Source organism: Odocoileus virginianus, chromosome 10, assembly GCF_023699985.2.
Source record: "Odocoileus virginianus isolate 20LAN1187 ecotype Illinois chromosome 10, Ovbor_1.2, whole genome shotgun sequence".
In the NCBI taxonomy this organism is placed as follows: Eukaryota; Metazoa; Chordata; class Mammalia; order Artiodactyla; family Cervidae; genus Odocoileus; species Odocoileus virginianus.
This window is the reverse complement of record NC_069683.1, coordinates 16,033,042-16,054,380: the sequence shown is the minus strand read 5'-3', so window position 1 is coordinate 16,054,380 and position 21,339 is coordinate 16,033,042. Positions and strand designations below refer to the sequence as shown.

Sequence of the window (21,339 nt, the reverse complement as noted above, 5' to 3'; positions counted from 1 at the left end):
TTGCAGTGTGGGCTTCTCGTTGCGGGGGCTTCTCTTACTGCAGAGTGTGGGCTCTAGGACCTGTGCTCAGGCTCAGTAGGTGTGGCTCACTGACTTAGTTGCCCCACGTGTGGAATCTTCCCAGACCAGAGATCCAACCCACGTCCCTGCATTGGCAGGTGGATTCTGATCCACTAGACTATGAGGGAAGTTCTTTGGTTAAACCACGAGGGAAGTTCTTTGGTTAAAAATTGTTCTCAAGGATAAATTTTTAATCATGAAATTTGGGGGTAAAAGAGTAATCACATTTTTTAAGGTTTTATACATACAGGTTGTTAAATTGTTCCCCCCTCTCCACGAGGAAATGCTCTACTAACCTACAGTTAATATCTGCAGTTAATATACGCTGTAGCCAATAGTGAATACTGGCATTCTTTTTAATCTTTGCCAATTTTTAAAAGAAAAACTTGCATCTTTTAGATTATTTTTTGTTTTTTATTTTCTTCACCTGTTAAGTAGCCATTGTTTCATATTTTTGAATTGTCCATGTTTCGTCCCATATTCTCTTGGCTTTTTGTCTCTGTTTAGATTTTTTATAAGCTATCTGTTTATTAAAGATATTAAACGCTGGCTGTCATATGTTTTTTCTGTTTTATCTTAAATTTTATGACTTTTTTCATTCTGAATTTGAAATTTCTTACTTGGGTTTAAACTTACATTGAGTTTTTGACACAGTTCAGTTTAGTGTTTTGACCTCTCTGTGGTTGAAATCAGTGTATGTTCAGGGATTAAAAATCCAAACCACAAAAGGAGAAAACCTGTCTGCTATCTGAACTTCTGTTTAACTTGACTAAATAATATGTTATTAATATATAGTAGACATTTTTAGCAATGTGAAAATCTTGAATGAGTTTCTGAACACACTGAGAAAATGACAACTAAAAATATATCTTTCACAAAAGCATTGTATTTGCTTACATACATACCTTCATTCAGATATTTAAATAGGAAACTTTGTAGTATGTTAATTTCAGGAATTTCATGTTAGAAAAACTAGCATTTCTAAGTAGGCTAGATTCTAACTTCTGAAGTTCTGAAATAGGGCCCAAGTTGTGGCCGCTTGGTGAGATTTTCGGCTTTATTTCCCTCTTGGAATGATAGCCTGGGGTTGGACAGTCTGTCTGTAGACCGCACGTTAGTACACTTGTTCAGCTCATAATCAGAAGCCTCTTTTGCTGCAGACGGTTTATTTGTGCTTTCTCTTCCGCTTTGTCACTACTGTGTAAGTCTTGATCTTTACCAATTTCAGACGAGATAGAGTGGTAAAGGTGCTCATTTTGAACATTCTGAGTTGAAGAAACTATCTTGAGTTATATTTGGTTGTCATTTTATTTGTTTAATTTCTAGAACTCTTCCTCTTGGGTACTATATAACATGGCTTCATTTTACTGGAGAATAAAGAATGAGCCATATCAAGTAGTGGAATGTGCCATGAGAGCTCTTCACTTCTCATCCAGGTAGGATTCCTGTCCTTCCGGACCTATTATTTTCCACATAATTCAGGACTGTTAAAGTATATATTAAATAAGAAACAAGGAGAAGCATTGTATGTACTTACTTTCTCCTCAATCCCTGTTCCAGGAAATTAGTGCAGTCAAAAATGGTAGATGTCAAAGAGTTCAAAGCGATAATGGCATAACATACTTCTGATTTCTGTTAAGGAAAATATGCGATATAGATGCCCTCTGACTTACTTGGGACTTGGAAGTAAAGACCTAGGCTGGAGAAGTTATCAAAAGTTAAATTTTTCTCAAAGCAAACATCAGCCGTGAATACATTTTAAAATCATAAAATGTCTGCCAGCCTTGATTTTTGTGGCAAAATTTGTAGCCATCAGATTGAATGAGCACCATAAATGATGTAAAATGAAACATTAGGATTTTCTTAAATTATTTTCCCCATCTGTAAGCAAACTCAAAATTGTTTCCCAAAGCTCAACAGCTCTGAATGTACTTTGCACCTGTCAGGTAGTCCCAGATAATTGTGGAGCACAAGCTTCTTTCCTGACGTCTGATTGCATCTCTCCTCCTCTTGAAGGCACAATAAAGACGTTGCCTTGGTCAACCTGGCGAACGTCCTGCACAGAGCACACTTCTCTGCCGACGCGGCCGTCGTGGTCCACGCGGCTCTGGACGACAGTGACTTCTTCACCAGCTACTACACTTTGGGAAACATATATGCAGTAAATACAACGTTTTTTACATGAACCAATCCAGTTGCTCTTTCTTTTGTTTTTTTTCCTAGTTAAAAAATACCCTCTTCCCTTCTGTTCTAGACAAGAGAAAGGGGATAGAAATGAAGAAACTTGAGAAAAAAGAAACAATAATGAATCATAAGTGTCCTAGCCTCTTGACAAAAAAAATAATAAATCAATAGGAATATTAAATTTCTTTACAGTAGTCCTCTTAAGACAGCATTTATTTGAACTGAGCCATCCTATACAGCATCGCTTCATGTTATGGAGGTTTGGCCACTGATTGAGATGATGTTCACTGTATGAAATTTGGTGTGATCTCATAAATCATAAGGACATTTGGACAGATACAACCAGGCTGACATTTTTCCCTCCTCTGTTTGTGTGTGTGTGTGTGTGTGTTTTTGTCTCTTTAGATGCTTGGGGAGTATAACCACTCAGTGCTCTGTTACGACCATGCTTTACAGGCCAAACCTGGGTTTGAGCAAGCCATAAAGAGGAAACATGCTGTCCTGTGTCAGCAAAAACTCGAGCAGAAATTGGAAGCTCAACATAGGTAACTCGGAGGAAAAAATTTTACTGAAGCAAAAAATTTTACTAAAGCACTATTTTATTGAAGCACAGTAGATCATAGGTTAGACCTGTATAGGGTGAAATTAGCGTTAATTTGTTCATTAGAATTAAGAAAAACACCTTTTCACTACTACTAGTCCTGTCCTTTTTCTCCAGATCCAGGAGGCTTAGCACAAGTCAGTGGTTGCGTACATGATTCTAGGTACTAGAGAATGCTTACAGCACATGCCATCATTTAAATCTTTACAATCTTGATCATTAGTTACTTGTATGAAGTCTGATGAAGGAGGGGGATACTGCCAGATGCTTAGTAACTCTATCGATTATATTTTTATTTCCATGAATTAGACTGTCAGTAAACTCACTTGCACATGCTATGTTCGATCTTTCTCCGCTTTGACTCCTAGGGTTGGGCTATTGTTATATTGGTTAAGTGATGTTGAGAGAGATTGTTTGGCCCATGTTTTAATCAGGTTTGTAGAAGCTGCACAGTAATGGAATTCCACTGTACTTGGCCCTTGTACTTAATAAAAAATGTACTATGTTTAATTCTATAAATAATAAGACCAGTAAAGGAACTTCACATAATTCAGAAATGAATTGTTCATCACTTACAGAATTTTGAGTCTGATTATTAGAGAATTCAGTGGAGATTAGGATTTCATTGAATTTTCCATTTAATGAATAAATTTTCCATTTTCCAATCTGTTTAAAAGCCTGATGTAGTAAAAAAGGATAGAATGATAGCTTTTGCCTGGCTTCTGTTATACCTGCTCAGAACTTGCCCTTGCTGAGCTTCTTCTAATATTATGTTCTTCTTACACAATCTGTTCAGCTCTTAAACCTCCGTATGTTAAGTGTAATAAGTAGTAAGATTTTTGTGACTGAATATAATGAAACCACTGATCTATTGATATCAGCTGGTAGAGAATATTCCTTTCCAAGCAGTTTCTGTGGTTTTTACCCAAATCTGTAAACCAAAGAGCTCCAATGCAAGAGCCTGGTATTGTGGCCTTTTTTCTTAACCTTTTCCTTTAGATAGAAAAGGAAGATTCTAGAAAGGCTTTGAATGTCAGTGGAACTAATATAATCTTTGTGGAGGAAAACAGAGTTGTTAAATCTGTAGAGCTTTATAGTATTTCACTCTGTATCTTTTTTGGCCCCTGCAAAGTCTACCACACCATTTAATGGCATTAATTGTTTTATTTATGAGAAGAATTTTACATCTGTCTTTTTACCACCCAAATATTAATAAAGTGGTAGCATTTATTTAGCCCCGTGGTTCTTGAGATGGTGGTACAGTGGTTGTTTGTTAAAAGTCAAAATCTTGGCAATTTTTGCTGAGAACCAGAAAATCTGTGTATTTAAGTGGGCTTAAACATTTACAGTTTTAAAGCTCTGTAACTTTTTCCTGGCGTTAAAAAATGTTAAGATCCCTCCAGCGAACACTGAATGAGTTGAAGGAGTATCAAAAGCAACATGACCACTACCTGAGACAGCAGGAAATCCTAGAAAAACATAAGCTGATTCAGGAAGAGCAGATCCTAAGAAATATCATCCATGAGACCCAGATGGCAAAAGAGGCACAATTAGGTAAGTCCCGATTCCAAGTAATTTTTAAAGGCAGATTAGGAAGTTCATGTCTAGTGTGCTTCACTTTCACAACTTTCACGTAGCCACCAAGCAGTGTAAAATTGTGCTTATGATTTCCCTGGATCTTAAAATGAAGTTATCACTGCAAGTGGACCAGCAGGCCTGGGAGCCAGTTTGATCCTCCTAGCTTTTTTATAATTCACATTTTAAAGTAAAAGCCAAATCTTTTGTATCCTAGGAGTCCTAACAGTTTTTTGCCCTCTGTGGCCAACACTGATACTTCTCTAACTTTAATATGCATGTCAGTCTCTTGGAAATCTTGTCAAAATGCAGATTCTGATTCAGTAGGTCTGAGGTGGGGCCTGAGATTCTTGCTTTTCTAACAAACTCCTATTTACTGCTGCTGATCTGAAAGCTCACTGTGAGTAACATAGCCCTACAGCAAGTTAATGCAAGCCAGACACACCCTGGAAACAAAAAATTCACACTTTTCAGCCAACACTGGCAGTAAGACTAAAATGTTCTTTTTTTCTTGCATTAAAAACAAATGTTTTATTTTAGAAGAGTTTAGACTAGACTTTGTCTTAAGCAAAAAAAGTCATCAGTGGTTTACTTTCAGGGGATTCTGAAATCCTCCCCCAAATTACGCACAATATTGTGTATATGCACAACTTCTTTTCTGCGAAGACGATATATAGCTCTTTGTGAGGGGGCGGGGGGTGCGGGGGAGGCACACCATGTAGATATGCAGATTCTTAGTTTCCTGACCGAGGATTGAACATGTGCCCCATGCAGATGAAGCATGGAGTCTTAACCACTAGACCACTGGGGACATCCCGTTATGAACATCTCTTACAGCCTGTGACCCCAAAACAGAACCACTGGTCTAAAGGAACTGGCGTTAACAGCATACCAGTGATTTGGTTGTTCCCAGAATGTTTCATTTACGCTCAAACCCTGTGGGAGCAGATATGACAACTTGACACCAAAGAGTAAATAAATAGAATCCCTTACATGATATCCTCTCCCTTGATAAGTAGAGTCTGTTACAGCCTCTTGGCATTACAAAGAATTGGACGTGACTGAACAACAACGTGACCATTTATAGTCCCATTTTACAATTCACCTGACAAGTTTTCTTTGCTATTTTGAGTGTAAAGAGTATGTTTGGTACTTGGGATTACTTACTGCTCAGTCTATACTAAAACGCAACCAGAGCTCTTATATATAAATTTGAAAAAGTTATGAAGTATATAAAGCAAACTATCTCCAGAAAGATGGGAAAAGTCTTAAAACCATTTACTCAGTAGATTTTACAGTTATAGAATTGCCAGAAAACACCTCAGTGATTATTTAGTGGCGCCTTTGTTTTATAGATGAAGAAATTGAGGCTTTAGAATGATTTCACTAACCTCTAAGGAGTTTCCCCCTGGATGAGTACCCCTCCATAAGCACTCTGCCAGGCTCTGAAGAATACAGGGTTGATACTACATGACTTAGACTAAGAAAATTGTGTTGGCATTGTTGATCTTTTCATCAGTTTTAATTTCCTTTTGTATCCCAGGAAATCATCAGATATGCCGTCTGGTCAACCAGCAGCATAGTTTACATTGCCAGTGGGACCAACCTGTGCGCTACCACCGTGGTGATATCTTTGAAAATGTGGACTATGTCCAGGTCTTTTCCTTGGTCTCTTTTAGTTCTTATAAACTTTTGCGTATCAAGAGTAACATTGCTCTCCCGCCCCCAATTCCTTGTATATTTGATCTCTAAAATGTGTGATTGTCATTTTAAGATTTTGAGTATCTGTTATGTTTTTGAAGTCAGATTTCTAGAGAGTACTCAGTTACTTCATGAATGATATTGCTGTTTCCTAAAGCACTAGCTGTATTTGTCTTTTCATATGTGTTTAATTCCTGTCTTTACCATGAGAGCTAGAATTGGTCTATGACTCAAAGCCTTTACCTTTCCTTATAACTTATTTTAGTAAGACCTCTACTTTACAATTTGGCAAAGAGTAGCCATGCTTTTTGCGAAAGTCATCAGTTCAGTTACGTTGCTTCAACCAAAAACATTAACAAAATGATCATTATCAACAAGAAACGTTTTTTAAGTACCATTGCTGTTTGCATGTTTTCTCTTTCTTTCTGTCTCTGTGTATGTCCACACAGGTACATACACATATACATACAGTCACACATGCACGTAACATCCCAGCCTGTCTAGTTGGGAAGAAATAATACATAATGATACCAAATGGCATGTAACTGATGCTGATATAGATAGTAAGTACAACCAGAGTCCAATTTTCATTCAAAAGGATACTGGAAATAAAATAACGTTTATTATATCCTATAGAAAACCCATCATGTCCTTAATCATAGATACAGAAACTTCTAGTGAGAAGCAGTTAAAGTAATTAAGAGATCAGGACAGCATCTATAGAAAGACAGACCATGAAAAATTAGAACACTTTAATCTGGGGGAAAAAAAAGAAAACCCAGACATTGGGAAAGAGTAAGAAGCAAAAATTAAGAGGTCGTTTAGGAAGAGAAATAGTAATAGAGGCCAGAAGCTTACTGATTATTGTGAGCCAGCGTCTAGCAATATCCCATGTTTAGTTTTCAGGAGTAGTAAAGGAAGAGCAGGCTCACACCCACTAAGATTGTAGCTCCCTGTCTTAAATCCAAGCATTTTAAGCGGAAAAGGGGAATGTTTAGAAACGAAATAGACTGAAACACAGTGTAACTTTTAGAAATTATAATGGTCTCAAGACAGACCATTTGGAAGACTGCCATGTACCAGTGTAGCTTCCAGTATTAGGTATCCATGAATTTCATTACCTCTATATAGTGAAAGACTATATTCCTATTCATCAAGGCATGGAGCTATAAATTCATCATATTCATTCCTTTTACTCCTGTTTTTCCTACTCCATCCCATCTTAGTCCTACTCTCTTTTCTAACAAGGTTCCAGAAATACATAGGAAATATGGTATCTTGTGAGAATATCAGATATTGTTCTTTGGTTTGGGGGGAGGCTATACATATTTGAAATTGATTGTACAATAGTATTTAATGCCTAAGTGATAGGTATATTAAGCACAATAATTTTATAGAGTAGTTATCACTTTAGTCCAGACAGGGGAGAAGAATGAACCAAACCTCTAAATCAGCCATTTAAATCAGTTAAACCTGTGAGAGACTAAATCATAGAAAGGAAATGGACAGAGAAGAAAACAGCCCACACTAGTTTTCTCACACATCAACGGCATAGTTGACTGAAAGTTGCTAGCTATGCATTATCTGTGAGAGAATACTATTGGGGCATGGTTCTGAAAATTAAAGATCTGATTGCTTTTTAGCTGACCTTTCTGATTTCCTTCTAATTTTTATTTATTCACTAACATTTTGGGCTTAAGTTAAATCTGAGTCACAACTGCTTTTCTGCTTTCAATTTGATTGAACTTTTCTTTTCATTTTCTAGTTTGGTGAAGATTCCTCAACCTCCAGTATGATGTCTGTGAACTTTGATGTTCAAGCAAATCAGAGTGATATCAGTGATTTGGTCAAGTCTTCTCCTGTAGCCCATTCTGTTCTCTGGATCTGGGGCAGGGACTCTGATGCATATAGGGTAAGTTAGTAGAGGATGATGAAAGAGTTTTCTCAGACAAGATTTCTTAAAGGAGTGGCCCTTAATCCCACTGATTAATATGGCCGCATCACTGTTGAACAAGATGTTGTTAAGCTTAGATTAAATGGAAGCCCTTCTGCTAGGTGGGGATAAGTAGGACATAGGATCTGTCTTGATTTCTTGCCAGCCACATGGGGCAGATAGACACCCTGATGTCAAATCAAAGGTCTAAGTAAACTTACCAGCCCACATAATTTTCTAAACTTGACCTACGTGTGTGTTTGTATACATTTCATGTATTCAGTCGGCACTCTTTTACTGAGCTCACAACTATATACCAGGCTCCTTGCTCTGCTGGAGCTCCCCTTGTTGCAGAAGGTAAACAAGTATATGAATATGTATTTCCAAGCTAGCTAAGAGATAATTATATGTTAGCCAGTGGAGATATCAGGATATGAAGACAGAAACATTGTTTTTTTTTTTTTAAGTATTAGTCACTCAGTCATGTCCAATTCTTTGTGACTCCATAGACTGTAGCCTGCAAGGATCCTCTGCCCGTGGGGTTTTCCAGGCAAGAATAGTGGAGTGGGTAGCCATGCCCTTCTCCAGGAAATCTTCCCAACCCAGGGATTGAACCTGGGTCTCCTGCATTACAGGCAGATTCTTTACCATCTGAGCCACCAGGGAAGCCCTCACTACTAAATTTTCAGAAATTTAACAGAATTAATACAGCCACTTATATTTAATTATATGAAATGTAAACTCCCAAGTTTGAAAGCTTCAGGCTATAAGTTTAGTAAATGTCTGGTACTAATTATTTATATTTAGAAAAATGGGATTTTACACATAAAATAATTGTTAAACTTTGGCATTGGCAAAGAAAAGGTCTTAGTTAAGGGGAAAATAGTTCTCTAGGCCAGTTTCTTACGTGTCTGTGTGCTTCCCAGTATAGGTCACAAACTTTACCTCAAATTGACTTAAAAGAAAATTCACCTCGTATTATAGGAAATCCAAAGACAGAGCAAACTTTGATTTTGGTTGATCAGTGGCCCAGTAACCCATTGTTTTCCTCTTCTTTAATTTGGTATCCACTGTATTGATTCCATCCAAAAGCTGTTCTTCCTCGTGGTAATGAGGCAACAGCCAGCAGCAGCTGGAGCAATGTGGTTTTTGCTCCTGTGGCTTAAGAGACTAAGACTGGCATTTCTTTCTTGGAATCCCGAAGCAAACCTCTCCCTGTGTCTTACTGGCTCAGCTGAGTTAAGCCTGCCCAACCCTGAGCCAGTCTGTGGTAGAGCAGGTAGAATTACTGACTTAGACTAACAGTCCACAGTAGAAAGAATATTCTAGAGTCTACCTCAGTCTCTAGATCCTAAAATACTAAATTGTTGTTTGGTTTTCCTGCTAACATTTATGTTCTTTTAAAAGTTCGTTTAGCATGTTGAAGTATTGACTCTGAAGAAATTTATGAGAAACTTTTTTTCTCTGTTAGGACAAGCAGCATATTCTGTGGCCTAAAAGAGCTGATTGTGCAGAAAGCTATCCCAGAGTCCCCGTTGGTGGGGAATTGCCAACGTATTTTCTGCCTCCAGAAAACAAAGGACTCAGGCAAGTGCTTATGGATATGGCAAAGCACTTGATTCTGCATGATTATCATCTGGCGGTTCTTTGAGAGCACCAGCCTTGGACCTGAAAGGTTAAGTCTTTATTTTGAAGTCACCCAAGCTTTGAAAATATGAATTTTGTTCCTTTTTCTTGTGCCAGGATCCACGAACTCAACAGTGATGATTATTCTTCAGAAGAAGAGGCCCAAACCCCTGACTGTTCCATAACTGACATCAGAAAAAGCCAGACCCTGTCCTACTTAGTCAAAGAATTAGAGGTCCGCATGGATCTGAAAGCCAAAATGCCAGATGACCATGCACGAAAAGTAAGGCTCACTTAGGCTTGGCGTTTATTGCCGTCCATTCTGGGTGATTTCACAAGCCTCATCGGTGGAGCAAAAATTAAATAGAGGGCAGTTGTTAAGCTCTAAGTTTATAAAACCGAAGGATTGAGTTAAAGAATTAGTGAAATTATTAAGAAGTCAGTCATACTGTTGAAGGACTGCCAGCAAAGTGTTCCTTGGGGTTGCTGTTTACACAGACCACCTAAGTACTGTTCCTCTAAGAGGGCTGCAAAGATGAGTCACATAGAACTCTCTTTACCTAGTGAAGGCCATTCTGACCACTGCAGTTTAGCTTTGCATCCTCCAAGCCACCAGAAGTTTGTATAATTGAAATTGAAAGCTTGAAGATTCTCTTTCCTTGGCCTTATCAGCCCTGCTTTGGACTCATATGAGGTCCTTAGGAATTTGTATGAATTTGATAACCTCTTTGCAAACATTATAAATATGTTCTGTTAGGCTGTCTTCCATAGTTCCTATAAGTTATGTGTAACTAGGAATCTTATTACTGAATATAAATCCTAGGGTAAACACCATTCCATGGATACAAATGAAAAAATTTCCTTTTTACAGAGAAAACAAACCGTCACAATGACCTTTGTTAAATTTAATTTTGAAACTATGAGTAGTTACTGCTTTCATTCAACATTTACTGAAGCAAAAAAACGTTATGTTCCAGGCAGTGTTTGGAGTTCTAGGAATACAAAGATAAACAGACCATGATCCCTTTCTTAGAGTTGTTCACAGTTACATAAATGCTTCAGGAATATAAAGTGATTAACTGAGGATCTAGTGCTTTTCCAGCTAGGAAGGATAGCAGATAATTGCATCAGGTATTGCATGCTTTGTTTTCTGAATAATTTTTCATTTGGTTCTGGACACTTAGGTTGACTTTAATGGGGAAATGATAGATCATCTTAATAATGTATGTGCTGTATATGTCTTTTGATTATTTTTTTTTAGTTAAAGGAAACTAAGGCATACATGTGAGTAAGGTAACACCTGTTGGTATGTCAGTGACCTCATGTTATATATATAAATTATAAATGTCTATTCAAATTAGCTGTTCCTGAAGAGTTCAAGTAAGGATCTGTAGAAATTCTTTTCAAATGTCTTCCCTGTTATTTTCAATTGATTCAGTCTTCCTTTTAATGTTTTCAGATTTTGCTTTCCCGTATTAATAACTATACTATCCCAGAAGAAGAAATTGGGTCTTTCTTATTTCATGCTATTAACAAGGTGAGCCGCCTACTTCAGACATCTGAAATTTAAATGCTGGGTAATTGTAATTAAAAGTTACAATGCATGTATTAAAAATTCTTTTTAGCATGAGTTCTGTCTTCTTGAACTAAGTGTTTGGGCTTTTTCAGCCTAACGCTCCTGTCTGGCTGATCCTCAATGAAGCTGGACTCTACTGGAGAGCAGTAGGAAATAGCACTTTTGCTATTGCTTGTCTTCAGAGGGCTCTGAATTTGGCTCCCCTTCAATACCAGGACGTTCCTCTTGTTAACTTGGCCAACCTTTTGATTCACTATGGCCTTCATCTTGACGCCACTAAACTGCTACTTCAAGCTTTGGCCATCAATAGCTCTGAGGTGAGGTTTCATGTTCCTTTGTAGCAATATGTACTAAGTAGTGGTAACTCAAATTCAGAGTATTCGTTGTATTTTTGTAGAGAGGGCATAAAGAAATCTCATGTTTTATTTTTCAGAGTAGAATGTGCATATTGTAAGAGGGCTTTTGTTATATTTTTGATGTGTTTATCTCTGTTTTAAAATAAGTTTATAAATTATGTAGTTTATTTTTAGAAACGTATTTAAATAAGAATGACATGGCTGCTAAAAATACACTGCCACCTTTTTATGTCGGAAACATCTGCTTCTCATTTTATCTTACTCATTACAGCATGCACATCCTTTAGTATTATATTGTTTTACAACTTGAAATCTGTATACCAACCAAGCCAGAGCACAGTTTAAAGGTTGTTTTGATAAGGATAGATAGGTTCGTACCTTGAACCTTCCACATGAAGTCCATGGAGCTCTGCTTTGTAGTTTATTACTTTATTTCATAGTTTCTAAAATACCACTTCCTTTTTTTTTCATATATTAACATCTCTGAAATAAGGATGCGTGTTACAATTGATGGCGTTTTAGGTTTGATGAAATGCAGTTATAATAAATGTATAATTAAATTGCTTTTATACTTAGTGTCTAAATGTTTCCAAGTTTTATACCCAAAGAAACTTTTAGAAGAACTGTGCATGAATGGCTTAGGTTTATTTGAGGTGTCCCCAAACTAATTTCTTTCAGTATTAGAAGGAAATGTTGCCTAATACAAGCTTTCCTTTGAAATAAATTCACAACTGGATTTTAAGTAGAGGTTTACAACCACTGTGTTATATACAAAGACCAGCTTGCCAGAGAAGTACATCAAATATTTATCAAATGTTTACAGTGTCAGGTGTGGGTATAGTAGAACAGATGCTCTCTATGGGATATGATAGAGAGAACACCCAAATAGAAGGCTCAGCACAGCTGTATTCCCTTCACACTTGTAAGGGTTCACTTTTTTGCACCATCAGCCAAGGCAATTAGGCAGTATTCTTCTGAAGAAAAAAGAGCTCCTTTAGAGATTAGTTGCCTTTATATAAAATTTCAGTTAAATACTGTGGTGCTGTAACAAGAATAAAAGGATAAATCAGTGAATCAGGGTAGATACCCCTGAATTTACCTTCATCAGAGCCTACCCCCAGCTGTCAACATTTGGAAATATTTCCTTGTAAGCTTTCCCGCTACGTGAATATTCTGTATGTTGTAACTTTACTGTTACTTTGCTAAGTCACTTCAGTCGTGTCCGACTCTTTGTGACCTCATGCACTGTAGCCCGCCAGGCTCCTCTGTCCATGGGATTCTCCAGGCAAGAACACTGGAGTGGGTTGCCATGCTCTCCTCCAGGGGATCTTCCCGACCCAGGGATCGAACCCATGTCTTGTGTGGTCCTGCATTGCAGGAGGATTCTTTACCACTGAACCACCAAGGAAGCCCCTTACTGTAACTTTGGTGACCTTTAAACCTTATTATATAAAAAAATGATTACTGTATAGTTTTTATAGCCATCAATTTAAATGATTGTGTAAAGAAAATTTTCTTAGGAAAGATTGCTGGTAGAATGAATATTTTGATGCCTTTGATACAGACTACTAAACAATTCAGAAAAAGATTTGACCCAATATATGTTGCCATACTCAAGATCTGTGAATATTCATTTCTCTAGTATTATCACCAGATAATACAATTATCAAGCAATTGAAATAACTGCTAACTTTTATTGTTTTCTAGTGCACCATACAAAGCACTTTACATGTAATAACTCATTTAATCCACGCAACCCTCTGAGATAAGATTTACCCATTTGATAGAAAAAGAAAACTGAAGGGATTTATAGAAAGTCAAAGAGCTTGGATTTGAAGTCAGGGAGATTGGCCTCAGAGTTCACACTATAGTCAAGTCACACTGCTTCTGTATTAGCATTTGTAAAACAAGTTTACTTAAAGAAATTTTCACTTCTCTATTGTAACAAATTTCTTTATCCTATTTTAAGGATATTGTATTTCAACTGTATTTTTAAAGTAACAGTTTATGTAGGAATTTTGTCCATTTTGTTAGAATCTTTAAAATTTTACATGAATTCTTTATACAGTAAAGTCTTTTAAACTCCATCTGTCATATGTTAAAAATACTTTCTCTCCTTGCCTTTTTATCTTAGCTTTTAAAAATTCCCTTAATTTACTATCTTCTTCCTTTTGCTTTCTATTCTTAGATTTAAGATGTCTTCATAAGAAGGTTGAAAAAAATAGTCCTTTTTTGGTTTTGTTTTCTATGGTTTGTCTTTAAATAGTTGACTCTTGGATATACACAGATCTTTTCCTGTGCTGTCTTCTAGATGTTTTATAGTTTCAGGTTTTACATCTAGACCTATGATCCATTTCAGGTTAAATTTTCTTTGTGATGTTAGGTAGAAATCAAAGTTCATATCCACATGTATATCCAGTTGTTCAGAACCGTATCTCAAGAACACTGTGCTTTCCTTATTGACTCATGTATCAACTTTGCTCTGAACTCCAGACTCCTTTATTCAGCAGTCTATCTGACATCTCCACTTGAATGTCTGGAACCCTAACTCTGCAGGCCAAAACTAAGCTCCTCAGCCTTGTTCCAGTTTGGTCTTGGTCTTCCCCATTTCTGTAAGCGGTGAAGCCAGTAGTTTAAGATAGAAACCTAGAGTTATCCTTCGAACCTTTCTCCTCAAAGAGCAGGTGCGATCTGTTAATTAAGCTTGCTGATTCTGTTTTTAAAACATACCCAGAATTTCACTATTTATCTTCATCTCCACTGCTGTCTTCCCTGGTGGCCCAGATGGTAAAGAATCGGCCTGCAGTGCAGGAGGCCTGGGTTCAATCCCTGGGTTGGGAAGATCTGCTGGAGAAGGGAACCCACGCCAGTATTCTGGCCTGAAGAATTCCGTGGACACAGGAGCCTGGCAGGCTACAGTCCAGGGGTCTCAAAGAGCTGGACATGACTGAGTGACTTTCACTTCACTTCCACTGCTATCTTATCCAAACCATCATTATCTTTTATCTCGATTATTTCAGTAGCCTCCTAACTAGATTCTGAATTTTTTGCTTTTATCACCCTATAGTCTTATTATATATATAGTCATATATAGTCATATTATAGCAAACAGTGAGATTATTATTAAAAATCAGATGTTGTCATTTGTCAATTCAAATCTCTTCAGTGTCCCTCCATGTAACTCACTTTAAGAGACAAGAATTTATAATGGGGTAGAAAGTCCTACGTGACCTTGTTACTTTTCCTGTCTCATATCTGTGAGATCATTCCATTGATCATTCTGTTCCAGCCTCACTTGCCTCCATGCAGTTCCTTGAACATGCTAGCTGTGGTCCCTCCTCAGGACCTTTGCATTTTCTGTTCTTTCTGTTTGGAATGCTTCATCCCACTAAGATTCTTCCTAGTTTGTGCCTCATCTCCTTAAAATCTTTTACAAATACTAACTTTGCAGTAAGTCTTTCCATGACTACTATATTTGAAATGCCACTCTCTTCCCAACTCTTAGTACTACTTATGTCTCTTCCCTGCTGTTCTTTCTTTTATCACATTTTACTCACAACTGTATAACATCCTCACAGTTGTGTGACACGAGACTCTAAGATCCACTGAGGCAGAGGTTTATCTTTTTTGTTTTCTGCTGTATCCCCAGTATGAAAAACAGTGTTTGAAACACAGTGAAAACAATCACTCAGTACTTATTTTCTGACTGAATTCATGAAAATAACTTTTTTCTAAAATGCTGAACAGTTCATCTGAATACAAGATATTTGCCCAATTATCATTCTAGTCGTAGGGATAATCATGATACTTTGTTTCCTAATGGGAAATATAAAGACACTTAATTTAAGTATGGAATTTAATTTTATATCTTGTAAACCTTTAAGTAATACTTTAAGTGTAACTTGATAACTACTTACAGTAGACCTCTTTAATCTGGAATATTTTGTAAACCTTGGCTTGGCTATAGTGAGATATTTCTGATGACTCTTAACAGCCTGAATCAGAAGCAGTAGCTGATAAATTATAGGTGTTGCATGTTCTAATATCTTCTGGTTTATAGTCTTTGAGAACTTAAGTAGAATTTGTATCCTGCTGTTGTATGAAAATTGTATAAATCTTAATTATGTTGAATTGGTTCATAGTTCTTTTCAGATCTACTGTATCCTACTTTTCTGACTATTCATTCTTTCAATTTTGAGAGTTTGATATTGAAACTCCAACTAAAAATCTTAATTTAACTACTTAAAAAAATAATTGTAATATATAGTGGAACTGTGTGTAACTTTGTTCTGTATTTTCCAAGTCTTCTGTAAATGTATCATCATACTTTCATGATTTAAAAAAGAAATTATAGGTATTGCTTTCGTGGAGATATACTGTGCAGTTTGGGAATACAACATTCTTAAATCTTTTAAAATATTTTTCATGATAAAATAAGTGTAGAATAAATGGTTTGTACACAGCAAATACTAAGCATAGGCATATTTCCACTAAAATGACCTCAACTGAATACTTTGGGCTGCTTATATAAAGTCTCAAAAAACAATTGGAAAATAGAATTTTAAGACTATTTACAATAGCATCAAAAAAGCAGATATCTAGAAATAAATCTAAAGGAAAGTGCACAAGATTTCTATCCTGATTACAAAACATTGCTAGGAGAAAACGTAAATAAATGGTGGTGTATTGATATATCATGTACATGGATTGGAAGATTCAGTATTGTTAAGGTGTAAGTTCTCTTTAAGTTGATGTAAAGATTCAATTTCATCCCAAACTCCCAGCAATTGAATGTATTTGTGTGTGTGAATTGATGAGTAGTTTCAAAAATCTACATAAAAATGGATCTTAGAATAGCACAAAGATTTGGGGGTTAGAGAAATAAAATCAGAGTTGGAAGACTTTCATTATCAGATTTCAAGACTTACTGTAATTAAATCAGCGGAATTGGCACAAAGATACTCAAATACACAAGTGGAACAAAATAGAGAAATTAAAAATAAGCTGATTTATGATGAAGGCACACCTGTAGTTTAGTGTCTGGGGGAGCTCTGGGTTCTCAGTAAGCAGTAGTGGAGTACTTGGATATCCTCTATGGAAAAAGAAATGAAACTTGACTCCTACCTCACATTGTATACAAAATTAATTTGAGGTGGATCATGTACCATAATGTGAAAGAGAAAACAATAAAACTTCTTGATGAAAACATAGGAGAAAGTCTTCATTACCTTATAGCTGGCAGAGATTTCATAAAGCACTGACTACAAAAGAAAAAAAAAATATGTAAACTGAACTTCATTAAAATTAAGAATTTCTGTTTATCAAAAGATACCATTAAGAAAATAAAAAGGCAAATGATAGCCTGGGAAAGATATTTGGAATAAATATGTCCAACAAAGACTTCATGTCTAGTATATATATATAAAGAACTCCTTCAAATCAGTAAGAAAAAAAAGACAACCCATTTTTTTAATGAGGAAAGCAACAGCACTTCAGAACTAAGTGTACCAAAATGACCACTAAGTATATGAAAAATGTTTCAGTATTATTACTGATCAAGGAAATGCAAATTAAAATCACAGTGAGATGCCACTTAAGCATCTCACTAGAACAGCTAAATTTTAAAAACTGACAATACCAAGTCAGTGAATTCTCACACTTACTGGTAGGAGTATTAAGTCTGTATGTCCATTTTGGAAAACTATTTGCTTGGATCTCTTAAAACTAAATGTATGCCTATCTTAAGAACCACTTCTAAATGTATACCCAAGGAAAATGAGTAATATGTCTATCAGAAGACATTTACAACAATGTTCACTTCATAGTAAATTTATCTGTGGTACGTCAAAAACTGCAAACAATCCTGTAATTGCCTATCAGGAGAATGGATGAACAAACAATGTGGTGTATTCACATGTGGATACATCACACATCAATTTTTTAAAAAAAGAGTGAACATATAGTATACCCAAAAAAAGCCTTACAGGTTTGGTTGAGTAAAAGAAGCTACAGGAGGGTACATGTTATATGCACAAGGGAACATGCTGTTTGATTCTATTTATGTGATGTTCAAGAACAGGTGGCAGTAAGTAATCTGTGGTGATAGAAGTCACAGCATCATATCATTGGTTACATCTGGAGTTGGGGGTGGGGTTGCCCAAGGGAGCCTCTCAGGGTACTAGACATGTTCTAAATGCTGTATATCTTTAGATGAACGGTGTTTACAGCTGTACAGTTAAGACTAATGTACATTACACAGTTGATGTAATTTTTATCTTAGTAAAAAGGTAAAAAATAAATTTATGTTAAACAGTTTAGAATTAGCTGATGTGAATAAAATGGACAGCTGGGGTAACTTTTATAGGATAACCCTAAAAAAAAGCCCAAAGACATACAACTGTAAAGGTTTTGTATCGCTCGGAAAATATTAATTCATTAACATTTTGCTGATTTTTCTTTTTTTTCTTTTCAGCCCCTGACCTTTTTAAGCCTGGGAAATGCTTACCTTGCTCTGAAGAATATCAGTGGGGCACTTGAGGCCTTTAGACAGGCTTTGAAATTAACTACCAAATGCCCCGAGTGTGAGAACAGCCTGAAGCTGATCCGCTGTATGCAGTTTTATCCCTTTCTGTACAACATCACCTCTTCTGTCTGCAGTGGTAAGCAGCTGTTCATCCCAGCCAGATAACGAGTTCAGTTGGGATTCCTGTTTTGATCAACAGAACACAGAAAATCATTTTCTTAATTTTCCCAAGGATTTTACTTAACTAGGATAATTCTAGATACATAGAAAAGAAAATTCATTGCTTTCTATATAAATACTCTGGAGCATTTGGCTTTAGTTCTCTCCCAGAACCCTAGTTTGAGAAAGGCTGATTAAAGTATATTATTCAGTTGGGATTGCTTAGCCGTGAGGTTTTTTTTCCCTCTCAAAATCTCTGATGTTTTACAATAACTGATACTTATGGCAAAGGAAGTTTTTTTTCTGCCACGAATTCAAACTGTGTCATGAGATTTGAAGCAGTGTTTCTATCCTCATTCACTGAGATACAGCCCCTTGGCTTTGAGTGAAGCTGATGGCAGACCTTTACTGCACCGTTAAAATAGTTGCCTGACGTGAAGTGGTGTCCGCTATGCGTTCTTCTACTTTCTCCCTCCACCACCACGCATGTATACGTACATGCATGTGCAGAAGTGTATCTACCTGCGTCAGAAGTATCTGAGTTAGTATCTAAGTTATTGTAGGTTTATCAATTAGAACTCCCTAAGAGTTCCATGGTATTTTTTTCTTCAGTATTTTTTATTGAAGTATAGCTAATTTACAATGGTGTATTAATTTTTTCTGTATAGCAAAGTGATTCAATTTTACATATATATGTATATTCTTTTTTATATTCTTTTCTGTTTGTGGTTTATCATAGGATATTGAATATAGTAGTTCCACAATATTTGATTATTTACTTGCTGAACCTTCACTGGGAAGGAAAAAAAATGAGTTTAACTTGAATTACGAGTGGTGCAGTTTATATACGTATGGATCCTCAGTACCTTGCTTTGTAGAGCACACAGTAGTTGCTCTGTTAATGTTCAAATTAGATCCAGTATTTGACCAGAGGACTAGTCCAGCTCCTTCTATCAGATTATTGTTTTAAGTGACACATACTTCATTAAGTGACTTGTCTAAAAGGCATCAATAATTACCAGATTTGGCATTCAAATTCATTTTCTTGATTCACTTTACTACATTGCTTTAGGATTTTAATGGAAGGCAGTTAGTCATTTTAAATATCAGAGCCCAGTTTTCTTGTGAGGAAACAAAAAAAATCTCTCAGCAGCATAACACCATAGCTCACTGCAGATCAGTGTTGAGCACTATCTAAACCGCGGTAGAATTTGTATGTGACTGCTGAGGGCTGAGGCACGGTTTTAGCAGGCAGTGTGGTGCAGTGGCTGGTGCTAGAGTCACACAGATTCACGTTGGAGCCCTGCTTCTGCCATTACTGTCTTTCTCTTCTCAGTGAGGTGTGTCCTAATCTGTGAAACGAAAGAGTAAAATCTCATACACTTTTGGGGAGAACTAAATGAGATTATTTTCACAGAGTAGGTCTTAGGTAAAAGTAAGCCATTAGAAATTCATGATGAATGCAAAATATGACTCAAAAGGTTAAGAATCTTCTTGCGTCATACTAGAAAATTAGTTGTGGTTTTTAAGATTTTGTGGTCATCCAAGGACTGCCTTATAAACAAACTCTCACTTTTTTCAATGAGCTGCTTATATTAATAGATGATTTCCTGTTTTCTTTACTTACTCATCTCCCTCACCTCTCCTGATGCTTTTCTGTTACTGGGGAGAAGGGTTTTATATGTATATAGTGATAGCTTTCCTAAAAGCCTTTTCTTTCTTAGTGTTTTAGTTTCTTTCTTTTTTTTTTTTTTTTTTGCCACCCTGAACAGTATGTAGATCTTTCCCAACCAGGGATCAAACCCATGCCCCCTGCAGTGGAAGCATGGAGGCTCAGCCACTGGACCACCAGGAAAGTCCAGTATTTTAGTTTTTTGAAATTTATTATTATTTTATGTCACTGATGTCAAGAGAGGAAATTGAGTTGTCTTGAGCATTTTCCCCCAGAACATGGTCTCAACTAGTTCAGGAAACTGTTAACTTGAAACAGATCTTTTTCAAAATTGTAGGATATGATAGTCCAGCTTAGTCCAAGAATATTATTGGATCCAATACAATAACAATAAAATAGAATAATTTGACTTGGGAAGAGAGAATACCGTTTTGAATTCTTTCAGAGAGAGCTCATTTAAAAAAACTTTCTAATTAAAAAAAATAGACCTTTTTACATTGCAGTTAATTGGTTTAGAAAAGAATCCAGTGTCTGCTAACTCCTAAAAAAATACTGTTACCCTTAATGGAAATGTATGCTGTAGCATTTTCTAAGTTTAAAAACTCATTAATAATACTGAGCTAATTTCAGTGTTAAATTTTTCTTTGACAGTGTTTTTGTATTACTTGTTTCTATAGTAATCCTATTTTTTTTTTCATTTATTTTTATTAGTTGGAGGCTAATTACTTTACATCATTGCAGTGGGTTTTGTCATACATTGACATGAATCAGCCATGGATTTACATGTATTCCCCATCCCAATCCCCCCTCCCACCTCCCTCTCTACCCAATCCCTCTGGGTCTTCCCAATGCACCAGGCCGGAGCACTTGTCTCATGCATCCAACCTGGGCTGGTGATCTGTTTCTCTATAGATAATATACATGTTTCAATGCTGTTCTCTCAAAACATCCCACCCTCGCCTTCTCCCACAGAGACCAAAAGTCTGTCCCATACATCTGTGTCTCTTTTTCTGTTTTGCATATAGGGTTATCGTTACCATCTTTCTAAATTCCGTAATCCTATTTATTGATGGCTGCTTTGCCAAGTTCCATTGAAAAGCTGAAATTTGAAAGGTGCAAACACCTCTAATCAAAATGATAAACTTTTTATGTTTTAAAACCTAACAGTTGCATTTACTCCAGTCATCTCTGAGCTTTACTAAATGCTTGATGAAAAAGAAGACAAAATCTCTGAGTAATGACTAGCATTTCTTTACCTTCAAATGATTCTGTCTATCCTTTACTTTTTCATTTTTGCAGTATTGAAAGAATCTTAAGTTATCTTACTTGTTTGACATATTATCTGTCTAAAGGTTTTACTATGACTATACCAA

The 21,339-nt window shown here is 36.3% G+C and overlaps 1 protein-coding gene across 4 annotated transcripts in view; it reads left to right on the top strand.

Moving 5' to 3' along the window:
- Nucleotides 1-21,339, top strand: part of TTC17 (tetratricopeptide repeat domain 17) — a 114,471-nt gene that overhangs the window by 31,917 nt on the left and 61,215 nt on the right. For all 4 annotated transcript variants that reach the window (XM_020882971.2, XM_020882941.2, XM_020882961.2 and 1 more), the window contains 11 exons: nt 1,387-1,496; nt 2,077-2,221; nt 2,650-2,789; nt 4,239-4,399; nt 5,964-6,076; nt 7,887-8,033; nt 9,526-9,641; nt 9,798-9,963; nt 11,140-11,217; nt 11,349-11,573; nt 18,085-18,271. In XM_020882971.2, the coding sequence (XP_020738630.2) occupies nt 1,387-1,496; nt 2,077-2,221; nt 2,650-2,789; nt 4,239-4,399; nt 5,964-6,076; nt 7,887-8,033; nt 9,526-9,641; nt 9,798-9,963; nt 11,140-11,217; nt 11,349-11,573; nt 18,085-18,271 (1,588 nt within the window). The remainder of the gene's footprint in view (nt 1-1,386; nt 1,497-2,076; nt 2,222-2,649; nt 2,790-4,238; nt 4,400-5,963; nt 6,077-7,886; nt 8,034-9,525; nt 9,642-9,797; nt 9,964-11,139; nt 11,218-11,348; nt 11,574-18,084; nt 18,272-21,339) is intronic.